At 51.5% G+C, this 24,433-nt stretch overlaps 1 protein-coding gene across 4 annotated transcripts in view; it reads right to left on the bottom strand.

The window, feature by feature from the left end:
• DEPDC1 (DEP domain containing 1) overlaps positions 1 to 24,433 on the bottom strand; it is a 362,287-nt gene that overhangs the window by 322,429 nt on the left and 15,425 nt on the right. For all 4 annotated transcript variants that reach the window (XM_078668810.1, XM_078668806.1, XM_078668812.1 and 1 more), the window contains exon 3: positions 10,181 to 10,334. In XM_078668810.1, coding sequence (XP_078524936.1) covers positions 10,181 to 10,334 — 154 coding nt within the window. The remainder of the gene's footprint in view (positions 1 to 10,180; positions 10,335 to 24,433) is intronic.

Here is a 24,433-nt window from a genome sequence, read left to right as displayed (position 1 = left end):
GGTTCTTTTAAAAAAAAAAAAGGCATAGACAGGCTAAGTGATTGCTCATTACCATTGCTGCCTATTATAGTGATACACACTGCTTTATTATGGTACTGTGGGACACAGACAAAGGGCTTTTCTGTTATGTGAAGTCTCCCCCCTCCCCCCCACCTCTTAAGTGCATGTTTTACTGGGTAGAACTATTATGTTCTCAGGCATTCTAGTTCATACATGTGAAAAGCTGGCTTGGTATATGGTGTACACTTATGTAAGTGGGCACCTTGCACCAATCCAGACAACCCTTATGATGATCTGAGTGGTCTTAGACAACCCTAGAAAGCTCTAAGTGGCATCTGTGGAGAGCAGCATTCAGGCATAGTCAAGAAAGAGTGTAAAGCAGCTTGTTTTACTAGAACAATCTTAGAGGTAAAAATTAAGTGAAAAAGAACCTGACAGTGCATTTATAAAAATATGTATATATTATAAGACATTCACTAACACATACATATATCCCTCCACAGATTATTTGTTGTATGTGTTTAAGTGACCTAATGTTCCAAAGTTACATAATCACAGCATTGTGCTCAATGTCTAAAGAACACTGGTATATTATTTCTCCATTGCAACAAACGAAAAACATTTAAAAACAGCAAAAACAGTAAACATTAAATTATATATATATATATATATATACATACATACATACATACATATATATATATATATATATATATATATATATATATTACCTACTGGCGGTCGCCAGTAGGTATATATAGTTAGGATTTTTTCTCTATGGGATTTTTGAAAATTCTATGTCTAATAACTTTGCCGTTTGTGGACGGAATTGGCTGAAATTTTCAGGAAAATGGCACATTTTGTTTCTGAGCAGCCTTTGAAAATTTGGGGGGGGTTCGTCAAGGGGGGGCCGAGAAAAAAGGGGGGTCCCAAAACGCGTTTTTCCCATGTTAATTTCCATAGGGCGGTTGGCCTCACTTTTAGCCCGAACGGCTGAATGGATTTGCACGAAACTTGGCAAAATTGTAGGGACTGGTAGCCCGATGTGCCTTTTGTAGGTCTCAATATATGTGCTCCAGTGGATTTTGAGAAATTAACGTTTAAAAAAAGATATATATCTGTAAGCGCGGACCGGGCAGCGGCCTAGGACGCGTACTTTTCGCGCAACGGAGCTTTGTGAAGCGAAGCTGATTGGTTCTCCGGCGTCTGTCAACATTCCAAACAGTCCGTAGTGGCCGCAAACAGTCCGTAGTGGCCGCCATCTTGTCTCTCGGTAGGATCGAGAGACAAGAGGAGGCCAAAGCGAAGGGGCAAATGACCATAAGGGGGAATAGTAGATCCTCGCTGACCCCCTAGGTTTGATGTGGAGGTTTTAAAAGGGCCCCGCGGGGCAAAAAAAAAAAATTATAATAATAATCTTACGGCTGAATGGATTTGCACGAAACTTGGCAAAATTGTAGGGACTGGTAGCCCGATGTGCCTTTGCTAGGTCTCAATATATGTGCTTCAGTGGATTTTGAGAAATTAACGTTCAAAAAAAGATATATATCTGTAACAGCGCACCGCTTCGCGTACTTTTCGCGTTACGGAGCTTTGCGAAGCGAAGCTGATTGGCTCTCCGGTGTCTGTAAACATTCCAAACAGTCCGTAGCGGCCGCCATCTTGTCTCTCGGTAGGATCGAGAGACAAGAGGAGGCCAAAGCGAAGGGGCAAATGACCATAAGGGGGCATAGTAGATCCTCGCTGATCCCCTAGGTTTGATGTGGAGGTTTTAAAAGGGCCCCGCGGGGCAAAAAAAATAAATAATAATAATAATCGAACGGCTGAATGGATTTGCACGAAACTTGGTAAAATATTAGGGACTGGTAGCCCGATGTGCCTTTGCTAGGTCTCAATATATGTGCTTCAGTGCATTTTGAGAAATTAACGTTCAAAAACAAGATATATATCTGTAACAGCGCTCCGCTTCGCGGAGATAAAATTATATCTGTATTACCTAGCTGTTGCTAACACCAGTTAGCGACGGCTAGTAGGAGATAGCGACCATCTTGGGCCCCACTTTGCATGTGAGTGATATTTATCACTAATGACATGCAAAGTGGGCATGCCAAGATGTTAGCGACTGGAAACAGTCGCTAACATCGCTATCTCCTATTATCAACTTTTGGAAATATTCGAGATAAGCGCGAATATCTCCAAAAAGTAACAGCTGCCCTGAGCAGTTCTTAGCCATGTTATCCTATGGGAGGTGGATAACATGGCTAAGAGGATTAGCTCGGTAATGCATGAATATCGCTGAGTTTTCAGCGATATTAATGCATTGCGGTCGGTTTTTATCGTATTTGCGATAAACTTTGATAATAGCAAGGTTTATCTGCGATAATTTCTGACGGTAAAAAAATCTTTGCAATGCATCGTTAGGGATAAATATCGCTTAACTTTGGTAATATGCCCCAACGTCTGTTAACGTTCGATTCGAAGGAAATCAGGAAGTGTTGAAAAACATTGTCTGCGCCATCTTGTCTTTTTTCAAATGCCACACTTTTGTCGTGCACGGCAGCCATTTTAGATGCCTTGACCAGACCCACTCTGTGCACGCTGTCGATCCTTAGCATGGCTCCCCACCCTCGCAAGCATCTCCCCCAGGCAGTGGTCACCCCCGCTCTCTGTCTTATGCATGGGTAATAAACCTCCCCCCATCTGCGCTGCTCTTTCCTGAGAATCACACCCTGTGCCCGCCCGACACCTCCCTTTCGCCCTATTCACTACTGCACCCTCTGACACTCCTTTTCCTCTGTGTCCGATTGTCCAGGCTGGTCCTAGGGTATCAGCTAGCCCTGCAGATGTAGTTTATGGCCACAGCTGTAAAGATTCACCCCTCTTCAAAGGAGTTATAGTAGATCAAGGCCCACACTCGATGAGATCCGTCACAGCAGAAGCGTTGCTATTATCTGAAAACCATCCTGTATTGTGATTGGGGAGGGGACCGAGCGTGAAGCGGAAGATTCCAGGGATGACTCTTTGTACATGAAAGTTTTTACAATTATGTGTCACATTAAAAATATATAGCACTCCGACAAAGTAGTAAGATTATAAAACTTTAATAATTTATAAATATATACAAGAAAACAAAAATAGTAATAACATATAAACATTTTTAGGGAAAAACAACGAAGTAGCGGTCGGCTGTGCGAATAGTCCCAACGCAGCACAACGTCCAGATTTCCGGCGTGGGGCGGGTCATCAGTAGCAAACTGTTGTGCGAATAGTTCCAAGGCAGCAGAACGCGCTGAAATCTAGATGACACGAAAGTGATGTCTAGTAAGTTGCCACCCAGCAAATAACGGCGTGGGGCGTCGCGGGGGGTGGGTCTTCAGTAGCAAACTGTTGTGCGAATAGTTCCAAGGCAGCAGAACGATGGCACCAAGGTGATGTCCAGTAAGTTGCCGCACTGGTTTTGGTATCCTACAATGCTGCTCCGAATAACGGCGTGGGGCGCCCCGGGGGAGGCGGCGTGAACGGGCCTCTCCAGGTGGAGTGTCATCTGTTGTAGTGGGGCGCCCCTTTACCGTTTCAGTTGCCATTCCGTCCGTTTTTGGTCCACTGTGTCAAAAGCCGCAATTCAGCTGAGTTGCGCCCACTCTTGCGGTGCAGCGATAGGCGGCTGTCACAGGACTCTCAAAATGGCGGCAGGCTCTTTCCTTTTTGGGCCTGGTCCACTGAAATGGCCCTGGGACACCTTGGAAATCGGACGCTTGTCTGCTAGGTCTTGGACCCCATTCTCGAAAGCGTCCCCTCCGCCTTGAGAATTCATCAAAAGTTTTGGGGGCCCCGACTCCTGCAGGCTTCTGGTGGGGAGCGGCTGCCATGATTGCTCGCGGAATGACTACGACGGAGCTACGAGATGGTGGTGCTCTCATGCTGACGCCAGCTTCAGTCTGAAACATCCAGAAACAAGGTGGGGCTTTCATCGTTCGGAAAAAAAAAAAGTTTTCATCCAATGAAAAGTGTTGTTTTTAGGTCATATGATCAAGCCTTCCATCATTAGGAAACCAAAAGTAAAATGAACCAATGAAAAGTTTTATAAACAAGTCACATGACCTGTTATGCGGCATAGGGTATAAAATGCGGAGAAAATACGTTGGCACGTGAGGCGGCGTCAGTAGCGGACCGATGTGCGAATAGGCCGAAGGCAACACAGCGCGCCAAGATCCGGATGGCACCGAGGTGGTGTCCAGCAAGTTGCAGCACTGGTGTGGCCATCCTACAATGTTGAAAGTCGGCGTGGGGCGCCCCGTTGGCCTGTGAGTTTGCGTCAGTAGCGGACCGATGTGCGAATAGGCCGAAGGCAGCACAACGCGCCAAGATCCGGATGGCACCGAGGTGGTGTCTAGTAAGTTGCCGCACTGGTGTGGCCATCCTACAATGCTGAAAGTCGGCGTGGGGCGCCCTGTTGGCCTGTGAGATGGTGTCAGTAGCGGACTGATGTGCGAATGGGGCCAAAGGCAGCGCAACAATATTTTCTGACTGACACCACAAGGCGCTGAGATGCCAAGATCCGGATGGCACCGAGGTGATGTCTAAGTTGCGGACTGATGTGCGAATGGGGCCAAAGGTAGCGTAACAATATTTTCTGTATGGAAGATACCACTAGGCGTTGAGATGCCAAGATTCGGATGGCACCGAGGTGATGTCTAGCAAGTTGCTGCACTGGTGTGGTCATCCTACAATGCTGAAACTCGGCGTGGGTCGCCCCATTAGCCTGTGAGATGGCGTCAGTAGCGGACCGATGTGCGAATAGGCCGAAGGCAGCACAACGCGCCAAGATCCGGATGTCACAGTGGTGGTTTCATAGTTGAGAGGCACTTCATCTGCAGTGGGGCGCCGAGATCCGGATGGCACCGAGGTGATGTCTAGCAAGTTGCTGTACTGGTGTGGTCATCCTACAATGCTGAAAGTCGGCGTGGGGCGCCCCATTAGCCTGTGAGATGGCGTCAGTAGCGGACTGATGTGCGAATGGGGCCAAAGGCAGCACAACGCGCCAAGATCCGGATGGCACCGAGGTGGTGTCCAGCAACTTGCCGCACTGGTGTGGCCATCCTACAATGCTGCGCCGAAAGTCGGCGTGGGGCGCCCCGTTGGCCTGTGAGTTCGCGTCAGTCAGTGGGGGCTGTTTGAGGATCTGACTGCATTGGAAAGCAATGTGATGCTGTGCGTCGCCCCCAAGATGGAGGTTCCTCGGCTGCAGTGGGGCGCCCCTTGGTGTTTCACTCGCTATGCAGCTGAGTTGCGTGCGCACTTGTGGCGAATAGGCCGAAGGCAGCACAACGCGCCGAGATCTGGATGGCACCGAGGTGGTGTCCAGCAATTTGCCGCACTGGTGTGGCCATCCTACAATGCTGCGCCGAAAGTCGGCGTGGGGTGCCCCGTTGGCCTGTGAGGTGGCGTCAGTAGCGGACCGATGTGTGAATAGGCCGGAACCAGCACAAGGCGCCAAGATCCGGATGGCACCGAGGTGGTGTCATAGTTGAGAGTTCTGAGCAGCGCTTGTAACACTGTCTGAAGCTTATTTGCACCTGCTGCAGCTTCACTATTGCCCTGGTGTGGCCTAAGATCGCCCATGACATAGGCGGCCACCTCCCGGGGTCCGGCGGAACTTTTTTCCTTTTCCTTTGTGCATCTTGTCCCACAATCCGTTTGACCTGAAGACACGACCAGGTCCCTGAATGTGTGCAGGGGGACGCTATTGATTGAATCAAAATGGCGGCTTCACACAAAGCTGACTCAAGCGTTGCTGCTGATGCTATACAGAGAAAAACTGGTTTTCAGTTTGTACATTCTTCAGGATTTTTCCATCCAAGGCTGGTTGAGAGTTTGTATAACAATGGCTTCAGATTTTCAACATACTACTCTTCAACATTCTTCCTAAATGTAACAATGTGAGACTCACTAGGAGAACGGTGTAGTGAGGGCCACAAACGGCTGTTTGTCTTTCCTTTCAAAATGCTGCCAACAATATTTTCGGAATGGAAGACAACACAAGGCGCTGAGATTCGGTTGGCACCGAGGTGGTGTCCAGCAAGTTGCCGCACTGGTGTGGCCATCCTACAATGCTGCGCCGAAAGTCGGCGTGGGGTGCCCGAAGGGGGGGGGGGGGAGGCGGCGCAAACGAGCCTCTCCCGCTTCTCCATGTGGAGGCAGTTCATCTGCAGTGGGGCGCCGAGATCCGGATGGCACCGAGGTGGTGTCTAGCAAGTTGCCGCACTGGTGTGGCCATCCTACAATGCTGCGCCGAAAGACGGCGTGGGGTGCCCGAAGGAAGTGTCCTTATCCAGGGCATTATCGCTGTATCATGTCCTCCACTAAAATGGCCCTGGGACACCTTAGAACTCGGACGCTCGATTTTTTTTTCCTTTCCTGTACATGCAAAAAAAGGTAAATGCCCGGTAAGTTACACGCTTCATCTGCCACGATGAACTCTCCAGAGGAACCGAAAAAAAATATAGTTGTGGTAACTATACCATGCATCGTCATATGGAGAGGTGGCACCAATTAATTATAGTGCTGCATAAAAGAGAGATTTGGAGGAGAACCCCTGACCTGCTAGTACATTCATCAAAGAAGTGGCACTGAGAGCTTCAGAGGCAAGGGAAACGGTCCCAAATTTTTAGAAGAACTTTGGAAAGATTAAAATGACATGTTTAGATTGTGGCAAATTAATTTCATGTGGACAGATGAGTGTTACTCTAATAAATACAGCATATGAACATCATCATAGTCGATGGTTGGTAGAGACATTTTGACTATATCCTGGACCTGCCCGTCCTCGCCCAAAATGGCGCCGGAATAAATGGGACTCGTAACTCCTTGTTGTGTACTGGTTGCAGAACCTTGAAATCACGAGATACGTATGCAGTTTTGAAGCACATGGCGGGCGGGGACGAGAATTGATTGAATATTTCGACATCCCTATTGATATTAAGTTCTGATGTGTTATTGATTACTGTACTGTTGAAAGTTCGAATTAACGTCACCCATGGTACTTGCCCGCAAATGTATATCTAGATAATTTTATTGTAACTGGCCCTGTCGTATTTTAATTATAAAATGTACGTCCACCGATTCCGTAACTGTTAGACACCTTAGTTCTTGCAACCTAATGGCCCGCCCGTTACGTTCCTCTACAGTGTAAATGTCTACTCATCACATACGATTACAGTTTGCTCCGTGGCCGGCCCACGTGGTTATAGGCTCGTATTTGTATAATGAAATTTTCACAATAAAGGTTTTTAAAAGAAAACATGGTAGTAGTATATACATTGGTAAAGTTTGTAATAGTCACTGTTTTAGAATCATTAAAAGGCAAGTGAAATAAAGCAGACCAATTACATGAAGGGTAAAAGGTATAATACGAAGGAACGCAGTAAAGATAAATGGTCAAGGGCTGTTGTGTTTTCTATTCCTGCAACATAAAGTGATCGATAAGAATCTCATATTCAGGCGTATCGGCGACTAAGACAGCAGGTCGACCCTCTTTTGCTCAACGGCTCCATCATGGGACGAAGAAACGCTCTTTTTCTCGAAAAAAGAATATATTTTACTTGCAGGACAGTTGTAAAATTTCCGGGAAAGTACATTAGTCTGGAACATTATAACATATATTTAAGAAAAAATAATGTTCGGAAGTAATGAAAAGCGTAATTTTTAGGTCATATGACCAAGCCTTTCATCATTACAATAAGAAAAGTAAAATGAACCAATGAAAAGTTTTATTAACAAGTCACATGACTTGTTATGCTTACGTTACGCGCTGCGCGCCCCGGATGACTTCCGGATGCGCTAACGCGGCGCGTCATATGACGCATTACGCGACAACGCAGGTCCAGAATATAGTCAAAATGTCTCCACCAACCAGCGGTCGGAACACAACCCCTTTCAGCAGGCTAAATAGTTCTGTTAAATGACAACAGAAGGGACAGGCAACAAGAACCATCAGTCAAAGAGGGGAGGGCTAGTTCTTCTCTACCGGGTTACATTGGGGCGCTACCGGAACTGATCGAATTGGTAGTCTACAGTGTTTCTGGATGTTTCAGACTGAAGCTGGGGTTAGCATGAGAGCAGCATCATTTCGTAGCTCCGTCGTGGCCATTCCGCAACCAATCATGGCAGCCGCTCTTTATCGTTATTTTGGGCGGGGTGGGTGGCGGAGCCGAGCTGTTTTGCAGCCATCATTGTGTGGAGTTCAGTTCATCTCACTAGTTTTGTATTTGTCATGAGGGGTTGTTCCTAATGTTTCTATTTTAGCGAGGTCAAAAAGAGATCCCATTAGTGGCCTACTGATTTTGCTCGATTCCTTTTCTTTTTTTTACACGATTTTTCGTTATCTGCAAAGACTAAACAGAGTATTGCGACTCTGTGTTTGTTTGTAAATAGAGAATGAACCAAAGAGAACTAATTCTAAAACAGTAAATACTTGGATAACAATCAATCAAATGGAGAGAGAAGCAGGCACGACGGATTACAACGGGGGCAAAGGCCTGCGTTAACTACCTTTCACTATCTGCAAAGAGAGAGTACTCCTAATAGAAATGAGGGGGGGGGCACCATTCAAAGCAGATCAGTGTGCATAAACACGAAAATGTTTTCACTTACCACGTACTTGACATTCGACAGCTTATGATATTTGCTATTAAAAAACCATTGAAATTCACTGAAAAAACCATAGGTTATAGACCATATATAGTTAGGAATTAGCATTTACAAAACCTTGAAAATTCACTGAAAAAACCATAGGTTATAGACCATATATAGTTAGGAATTAGCATTTAAAAAACCTTATTTTACTCACACAAAACCATTGAAATTCCATATATAGTTAGTTGCACTAACTATATATTGCGCACCCGCAATCCACTGCTGATCATGTCACATATTACATCATTCATGACATGGTCAGTGACATCACTGATGACATCACTGATGACATCTCAAATGACATCACTGATGACATCACTGATGACATCTCATTTGACATCAATGACCACATCACTGATGATATTATTCATGTGACAATACAATGCATCTCTTCACATTTTAATATAACCTCTGTTTCACCCAGTGTTAAAAACAGAGTATAATTTTTGAAACCATTGACACACCAATACTAGTTACTACATACGTACTCACTGATTCCTACGTCTACACACACATTCACTCATTCACCCATACAATCATTCATACATACAATCACTCATGTTTACAACACAATCATATGCACTCATACACCTATACAGACACTCACACTCTGCCACTCATCCATGGAGTTACTCACACACCTAGTCAGTCCTGTAAAGAATCAATCACACTTCCATTTTCTACTCTATACAGTTAAACATAGAGCACCTTACGTTTTCAACCATATACTAACACATACTTACTCTCTTATACAATCATTGATACAAGTACACATTGATCTGTACAGAGTCACACACCTCCCATCCAGCCACACACACACTCAGTCTCCCATGCAAATACTTGGGCAATCAATCAATAACCCATATAGTTACTCATATAGCTACTGATCAACACATGCAGCAGTTTACAGAACAACAGACATAATGATGCACAAATTAAGACAGTTTAGTCACTAACCCATGCACTCAGTGAGACACATTTAATCACTCACTCATACATTCAGTCATGCACCTACTAAATCCTTCGTCCAGACACTTATACATCCACTCATTCTTCAATATGTAAGACATATTTTAACTTTACAGAAACATAGTCACTGGATGTTGTCATCAGTGATGTCATCAGTGATGTCATTTGAGATGTCATCAGTGATGTCATCAGTGATGTCACTGACCATGTCATGAATGATGTAATATGTGACATGATCAGCAGTGGATTGCGGGTGCGCAATATATAGTTAGTGCAACTAACTATATATGGAATTTCAATGGTTTTGTGTGAGTAAAATAAGGTTTTTTAAATGCTAATTCCTAACTATATATGGTCTATAACCTATGGTTTTTTCAGTGAATTTTCAAGGTTTTGTAAATGCTAATTCCTAACTATATATGGTCTATAACCTATGGTTTTTTCAGTGAATATATATATATATATATATATATATATATATATATACACACACACACACATACACACACACAATTACCTTAGCTAAAGGTAAATCACACTTTTTCGGAGTCCTTCTGGGGAAGTGAGGTAGTTTAAAGACGCTGTCCTTATCTTTAGATACATTTTCTGTGCTGCTCCTTCTCCACAAGGGATGTCTTGGCACAGTTTTAAGTGGAGAATTTGTAGGAAACCTGTATTAACGAAAAGTAAAGAGAGGGTATTAAATTTAATTTATTGGTGTGAGGAGAGTCAGAGCTTAAAGTTTATGTATATAATTTCAAATAAAAAATGAATACAAATATTTGGAAGGAGACCACATGGTGAAACGAGGATTGTTTTAGAGGACACATTCAGTAGCTAATAAAGTTGCTTATGTAACAATTGATATCGAACACAATCTGTTTATTAAGAATTGACCAACTTCAGGCAACTACAACCAGAGTGAGGGAACAATGTGTGGTACCAAGCAACACTGCAACAGAAAGATTGTCATTCACCCACTCTCATGTGAAGGGAAGTAAATCCCCCTCGCCAAAAAGCACCTAATTTTTTACATTTCCACATTCATTAGAAGTAAAGTACTGCATAGTTACTATTGGAATCTAAGATGCGTCTCTTTTTATGTAAAGTGTACAGCAATATTTCCAACCATTCAATTAAAGTAGGGGATTGGTGTTAGATAACAGGGATTGGAAATGAGTGGGAGGGTGTGATTAATGGGCAATCTTCGCTACAAAGAGAAAAATGCACTCATCACTTAACACCAAAGAGGGAAGTGATGAGGTTTCCCATTCCTCTCGGACCTATATAAAATGCTACAAGACAAGTACTCGCACATATATAACTCAGGGAAGGCACGTTGGGAGAGGGAGCTGGGTCGAACGCTTAGCCACAAAGACTGGAAGGGTATTTATTATCGGGCCGACACGCCGCATACCATATGGGTCTGACAGACACCCTCACTAAAATCGCAACATATTGGTACTACACACCAGAGAGGTTACACAAGATTGATCATATCTAACGAAGGAATTAGATCAGCTTGCTCCAGTCAAAGACATTAAGAAAAGGGGAAATCCATCTGCCCATGGTACACGGAGAGACAGAGGAGTCTCAAGCTCTCGTGTAAAAAGGCAGAAAGACAGTGGAGGAGGGAGTATGTGGAAAAAGATCAACTAAGCTGGAGGTGCACAGTTATAAAATACAAATTAGAAATATCCACTGCCAAGGCAAAGTATTTTGCATTCATTATATTAAAGAGCTCCAATAAATCCAGGGACATATTTAAAATAGTGAAAGATCTGACTAACCCTGAGTGTACCATGAGCAAAATTAAACTGTCCCAGGAACTGTGTGATGGATTGGCACGCTTCTTTTTAGACAAAATAAATAAAATTGTGGAAAGTATGAAGGAACAGTCTCAACCTACCTCAGCAGCCCAGGCAGGAGGGGCAAGAGGACTAAATGAGGAGGGCGCTATTGAGATAGTCGCTTCCGGGGTTTTCCTGGATACGTTTCCAACTCCATCGGAGGAGTTTGTTAGGGTGGCCTTAGGGGTTTCTCTGGCTCCCCTTTGGACCCACTATCCCACAGGCTGATGAAGGAGTTTGGGACAGAGATCTTTCCCATTTTATGACAGCTATGCTGCCAGTCTATCGACACAGGGATCGTGCCAGTGGAATGGAAGCAGGCTGTCTGTCATTACTCCACTTTTGAAGAAATCTACCCTTGAACCATGCAGCTATAAGAACCACCGACCAATTTCCCTCCTGCCCTACCCAGTCAAGATCCTGGAACGCTTGGTTAGCAGGACGTTGTCCCAATATCTGGAGACGAACAACATCTTGGATGGGGAACAGTTCGGTTTCCGCCCGGATCATGGGACCGAATCAGCCTTAGTGGTGGTGTTGGATGACCTTCGGATGCGGATGGACAGGGGCCAGTCTGCAATTTTATTCCTGCTGGACCTGTCCGCCGCATTCGATACGGTGAACCACAACACTTTGCTCTCAAAGCTAGAGACCTTTGGAGTGAAAGGAGTAGTACTCAGGTGGCTGCGATCCTATCTGTCGGTTAGACGACAGGCGGTGGCACTTCCCCCGTAACGGTCAGAAATGGTGGAAGTTCCTCACGGGGTACCGCAGGGGTCGTCAATTAGCCCTATTTTGTTTAATGCGTATATGCAACCCCTGTTGGGTATCATTAAGGCGTATAACATAAGCGTGATTAATTATGCTGACGACACACAGCTTTTGATATCCTTGGAGGGGGACCAGGCGGAATCATTGGATTGTTTCCATGGTTGTATGCATGAAATGACAAAGTGGCTGAAGGCAAATTCTCTCAAGTTTAACAGTGGGAAAACGGAGATCCTACAGTGTAGGATAGGGGGTATTGCCCGAAGCCTGCAAATAGATTTCTGGCCCCTAACTTCAGATGGTACACTGACCCCAGTGAATACGGTACGTAACTTGGGGGTCAGTTTTAACCAGAATCTCAATCTAGAGACCCATCTTAATAAACTAGTGCGAACCTGTTTCTCCATAATCAGAGGTCTTCGTAAGGTGCTGCCGCTGCTGCCTACCCAGGTTAGGAGTACCATCCTTAGCCGCCTGGATTATTGTAATGCCTTGCTTTTGGAATCCCCTGGGTACTTGATTACCAGATTGCAAAGTATCCAGGCGGCAGCAGTAAAGTTAGTACTCTCCCGACCTCGTGGATCCTCAACAACACAAGCACTGGCGGATCTACATTGGCTCCCAGTAGCCCAACGGATCTGTTTTAAATCTTTGTGCATTGTGTATAGAGCACTTTATGAACAAGGCCCTAAGCCACTTCAGGATAGGTTTCAGTGGTACAAGCCTAACCGGAATCTCCCCTACAACCAACTGCGTAAGAGTGCCCAAAATTAGGAGGGTGACACTGGGAGGAAGAGCCTTTAGCGTGGCAGCGGCTCGCCTTTGGAACAACCTCCCCTTAGAAATTCCGGAAGAAAATTAAGACCTGGTTATTCCCCAGGATATAATAAGGGGGGTAGAAGTAGACTTTCTGGATAATATGTCGCTCTTTCATTGTGTAGCCGACAGCCTTTGAGCTGGATAGTTCTTTTAGCGCCAGGATGCCTGCAGGGTTACAGTGCGCTCTACAGGTGTTTATAATAATAATAATAATCATCATCATTCGAGGGATGCGACATGCTGGCGCGGGGAGACGGGCACATTAGTCCATCTGCTTTGGGATTGTGTTCAGCTTCAAAGGTACTGGAAACAAGTCCTGGACGAGGCTGATGCACATTTCGACACAGAAATCCCACGATTTCCTTCCTATGTCTTGCTACGGTTGCCGAATCCCATCACATATCCGTTACACTCCCGTTGGTGCCGATTAGTTTGCTGTGGGTTCTGCCATTCAGAATATTTTGTCACACTGGCGCACCACACATACCCTCACATTTCAGGGCTGGCTACATTGCCTGCGGCATGTGTTCGGCATGGAGAAGCTGTCTTTGATATTGGCAGGGGAGGTTGCTAAATACTCGGAGCTCTGGCAGCCTTTCCTGTCCCTGCTCGCCACAGAGTTGAGAAGTTACGTACCCCCGCTATATGCGCTTGTTGCGCCTATCGAATGTGGATCAGTAGGGGACAGATTGGTGAGATGCTATTCTTGATGGAAGAGGGTAGTGGACTTGGAACAAGGGCGGTGGGTGGGAGGTGGGGACATGGGGCGGGTGTGGGGGGATTTGGGTGGTTTTTGGTTTTCTTTGTTCTTGACAAAGTTTGTTTGCATCTACAGCGTGCCCAGGTTCCGAGCTGGCTTTATAACAACACATGGCTCTGTTTATTCTATTGTCTAAGCTCCCTATTTTACAGTGTAATGAGATTAAGGGGCCATATAGTCATGTGCTGTTTATGTATGTGTTCTAATATGTCAATAAAGAGATTTAATACTAAAACCACATTAGAAGCAAATAAAGTGATGATTATCCATTCGCACAGAGTGAAATGACTTGCTTACACAGTGCCAGTAGACATTTTTCCCCAGATTCTATGTCCATGCCAGAGGCTCAGATTATGCATTTCTGTCTCTGCTTTATTTCAATACTGGCCATAAAAACAGCATTACTCAACTGCAACAAAGGGAAAACAGTAGTCTCATAACACCAAAGAGTTGCTATGGGGGTCCAATATTTATACATGGGGACAGCCTTTGAAGTGTGTGGGGGATGGAGGAAGAGGAATATTCCCTTGAGTAACCCCCCCAAATCTAGTTCTGGCAAGGTCTTACCTTCCCCTGCCAAGGCCCCAAGAAGTCATGCCGGTGACAAAAACTAGTATCATGTTGCTTTGTGTGAGCACGTGGCAAACCCTTTGTAATGTAGGTGGGGTTGGGTACCAATAAAGAATAAAATCATCACTGCAGGATGAACCATCCTTCCCGCACCTAATCCCTTTTTAGGTCGAGACCTGCGTAGGCTGCGCTTGCGCAGTCGCAGGGAGAGATCTTATGTTTACAGTGTGGGGGATCTTCTCCATTGGCTGGCTACCTAAACGGAGGCCAGCCATTGGAGGAGAGGGGCATCAATCCGTTGAAGACGGGATTCGGGGGGGGGGGTACTCTGTTTTCATTCTCTCCTCCTTCCATTGGCTGGAATTTTACATTCCAGCCAATGGGAAGAGGAGAGAACGAAAAACACGGCCCTCAATCCCGAAAATGACGGTGGTGTCTCAGAGTCATTCCTGCTTCGCCTCGGAGAAACATGGTGGGCTTGTTTAAGCCTTCCGTGGCTTATTTATTTAATTATTTAGCTGCACAGTTTCCTTTCACTGCGCTTGAGGCGCTTTTAGACACCAGGTCAACATCCCACCGTGTGTTACTTTCTACGAACGTCTTGTTTAGTATTTCAGAAAAACGCGCCACGCTAGCTGGTTGTGTCCGCCCCAGCTGTTCTTCGGCACCCAGCCGCACCGAGTTTCCTCCCTTCCCAGAGGCCGTAGCCGACCTTCCTCCCAACCCAGCGGCTTTTGCCGAGCTCCCTCCCATCTCAGCTGCCGGGTATGAGCTTCCTCCCACTCCCAGCCGTAGAACCCGCGGCTCTGCTCCCTTCCAGCGCCAGGATCCGCGGCTCTGCTGCCTGCCGGCCCCGGTCCCACTGTACCTCCCACCAGACACAGGACCCGCTGCTGGGCACCTCTTAGGCCCGTCTGACTCCGGAGCTCGCCTCTCTCAGGCAGCGGTGCAACAGCCGGGCATGCCGTCTTGTTTTTAATTACTTTAAGGGAACGTATTGCATCTGCAGTTTATTTTACTCTTCGAATGTTGCACCTTCCTCCTAGTCCCCGCAGCCTGCTACCATTTACCCTCTTGTGAAAATGTGTTCACATTCTTGAACTGTCTTATGCTTTACCTGGGAGTTAATACAGCATTCCGGAAAGAGTTTGAATCTTCGGGCAGTTACGGTGAGCGTTTATTTTTGTGCAAAGGGCCGGCCCAAGAGTCAGAGTCATGGAAAGACCCAATCCAGACGGTGAAGAACCGGGTTTTCTTAGAACCCAGCGGCGCCAGGGACACGCCCAAAGTCTTCGGGTTCTCCTGTCTTGGCAAACAGAGACACGGAATACTTCTGGATGGCGTCAGAGATCAAATTTATTAGCTGCAGCTAGTAACAGTAAACCAAGCAATACAACACGGTGTACAACTCAGGAAACTGCTCAATTTTCATAGAGCAAGACATCGCTTTTTATACACCATATTCTCATTATAGATGTACACCCACTGCGCAAAATTCTGACCAATAGGACACATTTTCTAACTGAGTATCACATTAACAAAAACCCAATTTACAGTAACCCAACCTAAAAGTTAATTATTAGGACTGTCCCAAATTAAATTTTTGCAAGCCGGACAAACCCATAATTGAAAGCACTACCCATGTAATGAAAAGTCGCAAGGAAAGAAACAATTCAGATGCTGATTAGGATAAGATATGTGCAAGGAAACTAAAAGTTAACGATATCCTGAACACTGATTGGCAATTTTAGACAAAAATCAAACTTAAGGGAAATTGGTTTTGCGAGGTCAGTTTCAGGTGAAGAGGTCAGTTTCTCTGCAATTCACTCACAAGTCAGAAAAGGGCCTGTTAATGCATACATGAACAATGAGGCCCATGCAACTTTGTTCGTTCAGTTACCTCCACGGCCTACGTGAGGGCAACCAAAAATGGCGTCACGAACAACTCAAACAAAATGGAGTCTGGTTCGAAATCACAGAACCTCAACGGGCCGAATCGCAGACGAGCCGAGAAGGTTGGTTGGTCCTGCCGGGGCCATGGAGGAAGGGTCCCTGGCTGAAAATGCACTCCTGGACTCGTCAGAAAGTATCAAGGCCACCTCCGCCCTATATAAGAAGGTAAGAGGAGAGACAAACTGTTCACTTTCGATCACACGTGGGTTGAGTTAGGAATCTTCATCGCTTGGTTATAGATGTATTGATGCACAATGCCAACCTGGCAGCAGGGCACATTCACGTTTCTAGATGATGGTGGGACGAGATAGGAGGGGTCCGATGCTTAGCAGGTCATTGTGGTGCAGGTGTGCTTGCGGTAGATCGCCTGAGCGTGTCTTTTTCGGTGTGTGTACATTGCTCGGGTTGCCTGTCCTTGCACTGTGCAAATGCGCGCGCGCTTTATGGAGGGGGCACTAGTATTTTCCAAAATCACGCCAGGCTGTACCTGGAATGGGAGCAGGTGGAGGGTTCGGTTGAGTTTGCACGGCGGCCTCGCATGGACACACGGTTGCCTCGCATGGACACACGGTTGCCTCGCATGGACACACGGTTGCCTCGCATGGACACACGGCTGCCTCGCATGGACACACGGCTGCACACACGGCTGTCCAGGGAATTTCAGCTACAACGTGGCTACCAAAACTAAAACCCCATCCAAGGGCCCGCACACACACGTTTTGCATACAGGACCCCTTAGAGCACGATGCAAGTGCCACGATGTGCGCAGTAGAATGTATGCCAGGATCTCCATGAAAACAACCGCCACAAGTCTCACTAAACTGAATTGAAAAGCACCCGCCTTTCCGACCAGGGCACATCTATTAAGAATGTGACCTGTGTGAAGTGTGTTGTCTGCGCAGATATGGATGGGTGGTCTGCCTCTAACGATACGGAGGAGCTTGTACCATAATTTACGCATGAGTTGTCATCCATGGCCTATTTAAAAAATGCTGTAACAGGTCAGATGTTGCCTGAGTTTGGTATGGGTATGAAACGTGGGCGAGTTAGGGATCCAGGGAAGTACTGAACACACCGACAGCGCTGCGAGGCCACCCCTTTGTTAATGCAGCGCTATAAATCTCTGTTAATAAATACATGGTACCCTAACCTGCGGAGGCAGCATGTGTCGGAGAGTCGAGCTTGGAGAAGAAGGGTTTGCGCTGGCAGATGGAAGTGGGTGGGGGTCTGTGTGAAGAGATGGAGCGGCTTTCGGGTGCTCGGCGGTGATGCTCTTGAAGAGCAGGACAATGAGAGGGGGTATATTGGCATTGACTCCAAACGCTGCCGTCATGAGGAGCAGTGGCTTAACACGCAAGCTATTCATAGTGCAGCTGGTATAGTGGCATCGGGGCCTCGGGTTTTTAGGTGCCCACAAGATGTACATGCTGTCATTTACTTCCTAATCAATCGATTAGAGAAATGCGTTCAACCCACGCTTCGCCACTGGTGACACGAACGACGAGGAAACCCGCAAAACCGAGGAGGGACCACAAACCCCCAATAACTAACATTTATAAACAGGCATCAGAGCTGATTTGGGGGAGATGACACGTGCCGCTTCCAATACACGCGCGTCACCATGCACGCGCTTTGTGTTAAGTGGAAGTTCTTGGAATCAGAGTTCTCGTTGTGAGACTGGAGAACGGGAGAAGCATTTAAAGTCACATTTTTTATAGGAAGGGTAGAGAAACTGCAGCGTACCTGTCCACTAGCGGATTTTGCGGAGGCACGAGCAGTGCATGAGATTTTTAAAGGTTTAGCAGGAGGCGTGGTGAACCTGGGGCTGTGCACAAGGTGTTGCCAGTAGGCAGCCACTACTGGGGCTCCAAACTTGAAATGAAAGTCTGGAAGCTGATGATTAGCTCTAACATGGGGCATAGCATGTCACTTCCTGGGTGACGTGTAGCGGCTCCATGTGTGTGTGTGTATGTATGTGTATATGTATATGTATATGTATATGTATGTGTATGTGTATGTGTATGTGTATGTGTATGTGTATGTGTATGTGTATGTGTATGTGTATGTGTATGTGTATGTGTGTGTGTGTGTGTGTGTGTGTGTGTGTGTGTGTGTGTGTGTGTGTGTGTGTGTGTGTGTGTGTGTGTGTGTGTGTGTGTGTGTGTGTATGTGTGGGGGGCTCTGTGTGTGGGGGGGCTCTGTGTGTGGGGGGGGCTCTGTGTGTGGGGGGGGCTCTGTGTGTGTGGGGGGCTCTGTGTGTGGGGGGGGCTCTGTGTGTGGGGGGGGCTCTGTGTGTGGGGGGGGCTCTGTGTGTGGGGGGGGCTCTGTGTGTGGGGGGGGCTCTGTGTGTGGGGGGGGCTCTGTGTGTGGGGGGGGCTCTGTGTGTGGGGGGGCTCTGTGTGTGGGGGGGCTCTGTGTGTGGGGGGCTGTGTGTGTGGGGGGGCTCTGTGTGTGTGGGGGGGCTCTCTGTGTGTGTGGGGGGGCTCTCTGTGTGTGTGGGGGGGCTCTCTGTGTGTGTGGGGGGGCTCTCTGTGTGTGTGGGGGGGCTCTCTGTGTGTGTGGGGGGGCTCTCTGTGTGTGTGGGGGGGCTCTCTGTGTGTGTGGGGGGGCTCTCTGTGTGTGTGGGGGGGCTCTCTGTGTGTGTGGGGGGGCTCTCTGTGTGTGTGGGGGGGCTCTCTGTGTGTGTGGGGGGGCTCTCTGTGTGTGTGGGGGGGCTCTCTGTGTGTGTGGGGGGGCTCTCTGTGTGTGTGGGGGGGCTCTCTGTGTGTGTGGGGGGGCTCTCTGTGTGTGTGGGGGGGCTCTCTGTGTGTGTGGGGGGCTCTCTGTGTGTGTGGGGGGGCTCTCTGTGTGTGTGGGGGGGCTCTCTGTGTGTGTGGGGGGGCTCTCTGTGTGTGTGGGGGGGGCTGTGTGGGGGGGGCTGTGTGGGGGGGCTGTGTGGGGGGGCTGTGTGGGGGGCTGTGTGTGTGGGGGGGCTCTGTGTGTGTGGGGGGCTCTGTGTGTGTGGGGGGCTCTGTGTGTGGGGGGGCTCTGTGTGTGTGGGGGGGCTCTGTGTGTGTGGGGGGGCTCTGTGTGTGTGGGGGGGCTCTGTGTGTGTGGGGGGGCTCTGTGTGTGTGGGGGGGCTCTGTGTGTGTGGGGGGGCTCTGTGTGTGCGGGGGGGCTCTGTGTGTGCGGGGGGGCTCTGTGTGTGCGGGGGGGCTCTGTGTGTGCGGGGGGGCTCTGTGTGTGCGGGGGGGCTCTGTGTGTGCGGGGGGGCTCTGTGTGTGCGGGGGGGCTCTGTGTGTGCGGGGGGGCTCTGTGTGTGCGGGGGGGCTCTGTGTGTGGGGGGGGGCTCTGTGTGTGGGGGGGGCTCTGTGTGTGGGGGGGGCTCTGTGTGTGGGGGGGGATCTGTGTGTGGGGGGGATCTGTGTGTGGGGGGGATCTGTGTGTGGGGGGGATCTGTGTGTGGGGGGCTCTGTGTGTGTGGGGGGGGCTCTGTGTGTGTGGGGGGGGGGCTCTGTGTGTGTGGGGGGGGCTCTGTGTGTGTGGGGGGGCTCTGTGTGTGTGGGGGGGCTCTGTGTGTGTGGGGGGGGCTCTGTGTGTGTGGGGGGGCTCTGTGTATGTGGGGGGGCTCTGTGTGTGTGGGGGGGCTCTGTGTGTGTGGGGGGGCTCTGTGTGTGTGGGGGGGCTCTGTGTGTGTGGGGGGCTCTGTGTGTGTGGGGGGCTCTGTGTGTGTGGGGGGCTCTGTGTGTGTGGGGGGGGCTCTGTGTGTGTGGGGGGGGCTCTGTGTGTGTGGGGGGGGCTCTGTGTGTGTGGGGGGGGCTCTGTGTGTGTGGGGGGGGCTCTGTGTGTGTGGGGGGGGCTCTGTGTGTGTGGGGGGGGCTCTGTGTGTGTGGGGGGGCTCTGTGTGTGTGGGGGGCTCTGTGTGTGTGTGGGGGGCTCTGTGTGTGTGGGGGGCTCTGTGTGTGGGGGGGGCTCTGTGTGTGGGGGGGGCTCTGTGTGTGAGGGGGGCTCTGTGTGTGGGGGGGCTCTGTGTGTGGGGGGGCTCTGTGTGTGGGGGGCTCTGTGTGTGGGGGGGCTCTGTGTGTGTGGGGGGGCCTCTGTGTGGGGGGGCTCTGTGTGTGTGGGGGGGCTCTGTGTGGGGGGGGCTCTGTGTGGGGGGGGCTCTGTGTGGGGGGGGCTCTGTGTGGGGGGGGCTCTGTGTGGGGGGGGCTCTGTGTGGGGGGGGCTCTGTGTGGGGGGGGCTCTGTGTGGGGGGGGGCTGTGTGTGGGGGGGCTGTGTGTGGGGGGGGGCTGTGTGGGGGGGGCTGTGTGGGGGGGGGGCTGTGTGGGGGGCTGTGTGGGGGGCTGTGTGTGGGGCTGTGTGTGTGTGGGGGGGCTGTGTGTGTGTTGGGGGGTCTGTGTGTGTGGGGGGATCTGTGTGGGGGAATCTGTGTGTGTGGGGGATCTGTGTGTGTGGGGGGATCTGTGTGTGTGGGGGGATCTGTGTGTGTGTGGGGGGGCTCTGTGTGTGGGGGGGCTCTGTGTGTGGGGGGGCTCTGTGTGTGGGGGGGCTCTGTGTGGGGGGGCTCTGTGTGGGGGGGGCTCTGTGTGGGGGGGGCTCTGTGTGGGGGGGGCTCTGTGTGGGGGGGGCTCTGTGTGGGGGGGGCTGTGTGTGGGGGGCTGTGTGGGGGGGGCTGTGTGGGGGGGGCTGTGTGGGGGGGCTGTGTGGGGGGCTGTGGGGGGGCTGTGTGTGTGTTGGGGGGTCTGTGTGTGTGGGGGGATCTGTGTGGGGGAATCTGTGTGTGTGGGGGGGATCTGTGTGTGGGGGGGCTCTGTGTGGGGGGGCTCTGTGTGTGGGGGGGGCTCTGTGTGTGGGGGGGGGCTCTGTGTGTGTGGGGGGGCTCGCTGTGTGTGGGGGGGCTCGCTGTGTGTGGGGGGGCTCGCTGTGTGTGGGGGGGCTCGCTGTGTGTGGGGGGGGCTGTGTGTGTGTGGGGGGGGCTGTGTGTGTGGGGGGGCTGTGTGTGTGTGGGGGGCTGTGTGTGTGTGGGGGGCTCTGTGTGTGTGTGGGGGGCTCTGTGTGTGTGTGGGGGGCTCTGTGTGTGTGTGGGGGGCTCTGTGTGTGTGGGGGGGGCTCTGTGTGTGTGGGGGGGGCTCTGTGTGTGTGGGGGGCTCTGTGTGTGTGGGGGGCTCTGTGTGTGGGGGGGGCTCTGTGTGTGTGGGGGGCTCTGTGTGTGGGGGGGGCTCTGTGTGTGGGGGGGCTGTGTGTGTGGGGGGGCTGTGTGTGTGGGGGGCTCTGTGTGTGTGGGGGGCTCTGTGTGTGGGGGGCTCTGTGTGTGTGGGGGGCTCTGTGTGTGTGGGGGGCTCTGTGTGTGTGGGGGGCTCTGTGTGTGTGGGGGGCTCTGTGTGTGTGGGGGCTCTGTGTGTGTGGGGGCTCTGTGTGTGTGGGGGCTCTGTGTGTGTGGGGGGCCATGTGTGTGTGCGGGGGGGGCTCTGTGTGTGGCTGTGTGTGTATGGGGCTCTGTGTGTGTGTGTGGGGGGGGGGCTGTGTGTGGGGGGGCTCTGTGTGTGTGGGGGGGCTCTGTGTGTGTGGGGGGGGCTCTGTGTGTGTGGGGGGGCTCTGTGTGTGTGGGGGGGCTCTGTGTGTGTGGGGGGGGCTCTGTGTGTGTGGGGGGGGCTCTGTGTGTGGGGGGGGGCTCTGTGTGTGTGGGGGGGCTCTCTGTGTGTGGGGGGGGCTCTGTGTGTGGGGGGGCTCTGTGTGGGGGGGGCTGTGTGTGGGGGGGGCTGTGTGTGGGGGGGGCTGTGTGTGGGGGGGCTGTGTGGGGGGGGCTGTGTGGGGGGGGCTGTGTGTGGGGGGGCTGTGTGTGTGTTGGGGGGCTGTGTGTGTGTTGGGGGGCTCTGTGTGTGTTGGGGGGCTCTGTGTGTGGGGGGGCTCTGTGTGTGGGGGGGCTCTGTGTGTGGGGGGGATCTGTGTGTGGGGGGGCTCTGTGTGTGGGGGGGATCTGTGTGTGGGGGGGATCTGTGTGTGGGGGGGATCTGTGTGTGGGGGGGGCTCTGTGTGTGGGGGGGGCTCTGTGTGTGGGGGGGGCTCTGTGTGTGGGGGGGGCTCTGTGTGTGGGGGGGGCTCTGTGTGTGGGGGGGGCTCTGTGTGTGGGGGGGGCTCTGTGTGTGGGGGGGCTCTGTGTGTGGGGGGGCTCTGTGTGTGGGGGGGCTCTGTGTGTGGGGGGGCTCTGTGTGTGGGGGGCTCTGTGTGTGTGGGGGGGCTCTGTGTGTGTGGGGGGGCTCTGTGTGTGTGGGGGGGCTCTGTGTGTGTGGGGGGGCTCTGTGTGTGTGGGGGGGCTCTGTGTGTGTGGGGGGGCTCTGTGTGTGTGGGGGGGCTCTGTGTGTGTGGGGGGGCTCTGTGTGTGTGGGGCTCTGTGTGTGTGGGGCTCTGTGTGTGTGGGGCTCTGTGTGTGTGGGGGGCTCTGTGTGTGTGGGGGGCTCTGTGTGTGTGGGGGGCTCTGTGTGTGTGGGGGGCTCTGTGTGTGTGGGGGGGCTCTGTGTGTGTGGGGGGGCTCTGTGTGTGGGGGGGCTCTGTGTGGGGGGCTGTGTGGGGGGCTGTGTGGGGGGCTGTGTGGGGGGCTGTGTGGGGGGCTGTGTGGGGGGCTGTGTGTGTGTTGGGGGGAATCTGTGTGTGTGGGGGGGCTCTGTGTGTGGGGGGGCTCTGTGTGTGGGGGGGGCTGTGTGTGGGGGGCTGTGTGTGGGGGGGCTCTGTGTGTGTGGGGGGGCTCTGTGTGTGTGGGGGGGCTCTGTGTGTGTGGGGGGGCTCTGTGTGTGTGGGGGGGCTCTGTATGTGTGGGGGGGCTCTGTATGTGTGGGGGGGCTCTGTATGTGTGGGGGGGGCTCTGTGTGTGTGGGGGGGGCTCTGTGTGTGTGGGGGGGGCTCTGTGTGTGTGGGGGGGGCTCTGTGTGTGTGGGGGGGGCTCTGTGTGTGTGGGGGGGCTCTGTGTGTGGGGGGCTCTGTGTGTGTGGGGGGCTCTGTGTGTGTGGGGGGCTCTGTGTGTGTGGGGGGCTCTGTGTGTGTGGGGGGCTGTGTGTGTGTGGGGGGCTCTGTGTGTGTGTGGGGGGCTCTGTGTGTGTGTGGGGGGCTCTGTGTGTGTGTGGGGGGCTCTGTGTGTGTGTGGGGGGCTCTGTGTGTGTGTGGGGGGCTCTGTGTGTGTGTGGGGGGGCTCTGTGTGTGGGGGGCTCTGTGTGTGTGGGGGGCTCTGTGTGTGTGGGGGGCTCTATGTGTGTGGGGGGCTCTATGTGTGTGGGGGGCTCTGTGTGTGTGGGGGGCTCTGTGTGTGTGGGGGGCTCTGTGTGTGTGGGGGGCTCTGTGTGTGTGGGGGGCTCTGTGTGTGTGGGGGCTCTGTGTGTGTGGGGGGCTCTGTGTGTGTGGGGGCTCTGTGTGTGTGGGGGCTCTGTATGTGGGGGCTCTGTGTGTGTGTGGGGGGCCATGTGTGTGTGCGGGGGGGGCTCTGTGTGTGGCTGTGTGTGTATGGGGCTCTGTGTGTGTGTGTGTGTGGAGGGGCTATGTGTGGTGGGGGGGCTCCATGTGTGTGGGGGGGCTCTGTGTGTGTGGGGGGGGCTGTGTGTGGGGGGGGGGCTGTGTGTGTGTGGGGGGGCTCTGTGTGTGTGTGGGGGGGCTCTGTGTGTGGGGCGGGCTCTGTGTGTGGGGGGGGCTCTGTGTGTGGGGGGGGCTCTGTGTGTGGGGGGGGCTCTGTGTGTGGGGGGGGCTGTGTGTGGGGGGGGCTGTGTGTGGGGGGGGCTCTGTGTGTGGGGGGGCTCTGTATGGGGGGCTCTGCGTGGGGGGGGCTCTGTGTGTGTGGGGGGCTCTATGTGTGTGGGGGGCTCTATGTGTGTGGGGGGCTCTATGTGTGTGGGGGGGCTCTATGTGTGTGGGGGGCGGCTCTATGTGTGTGGGGGGCGGCTCTATGTGTGTGGGGGGCGGCTCTATGTGTGTGGGGGGCGGCTCTGTGTGTGTGGGGGGGGCTCTGTGTGTGTGGGGGGGCTCTGTGTGTGTGGGGGGGGCTCTGTGTGTGTGGGGGGCTCTGTGTGTGTGGGGGGCTCTGTGTG

Source organism: Lissotriton helveticus, chromosome 1_2 (assembly GCF_964261635.1).
Source record: "Lissotriton helveticus chromosome 1_2, aLisHel1.1, whole genome shotgun sequence".
Lineage (NCBI taxonomy): Eukaryota > Metazoa > Chordata > Amphibia > Caudata > Salamandridae > Lissotriton > Lissotriton helveticus.
This window is presented reverse-complemented; position numbering and strand designations above follow the sequence as displayed.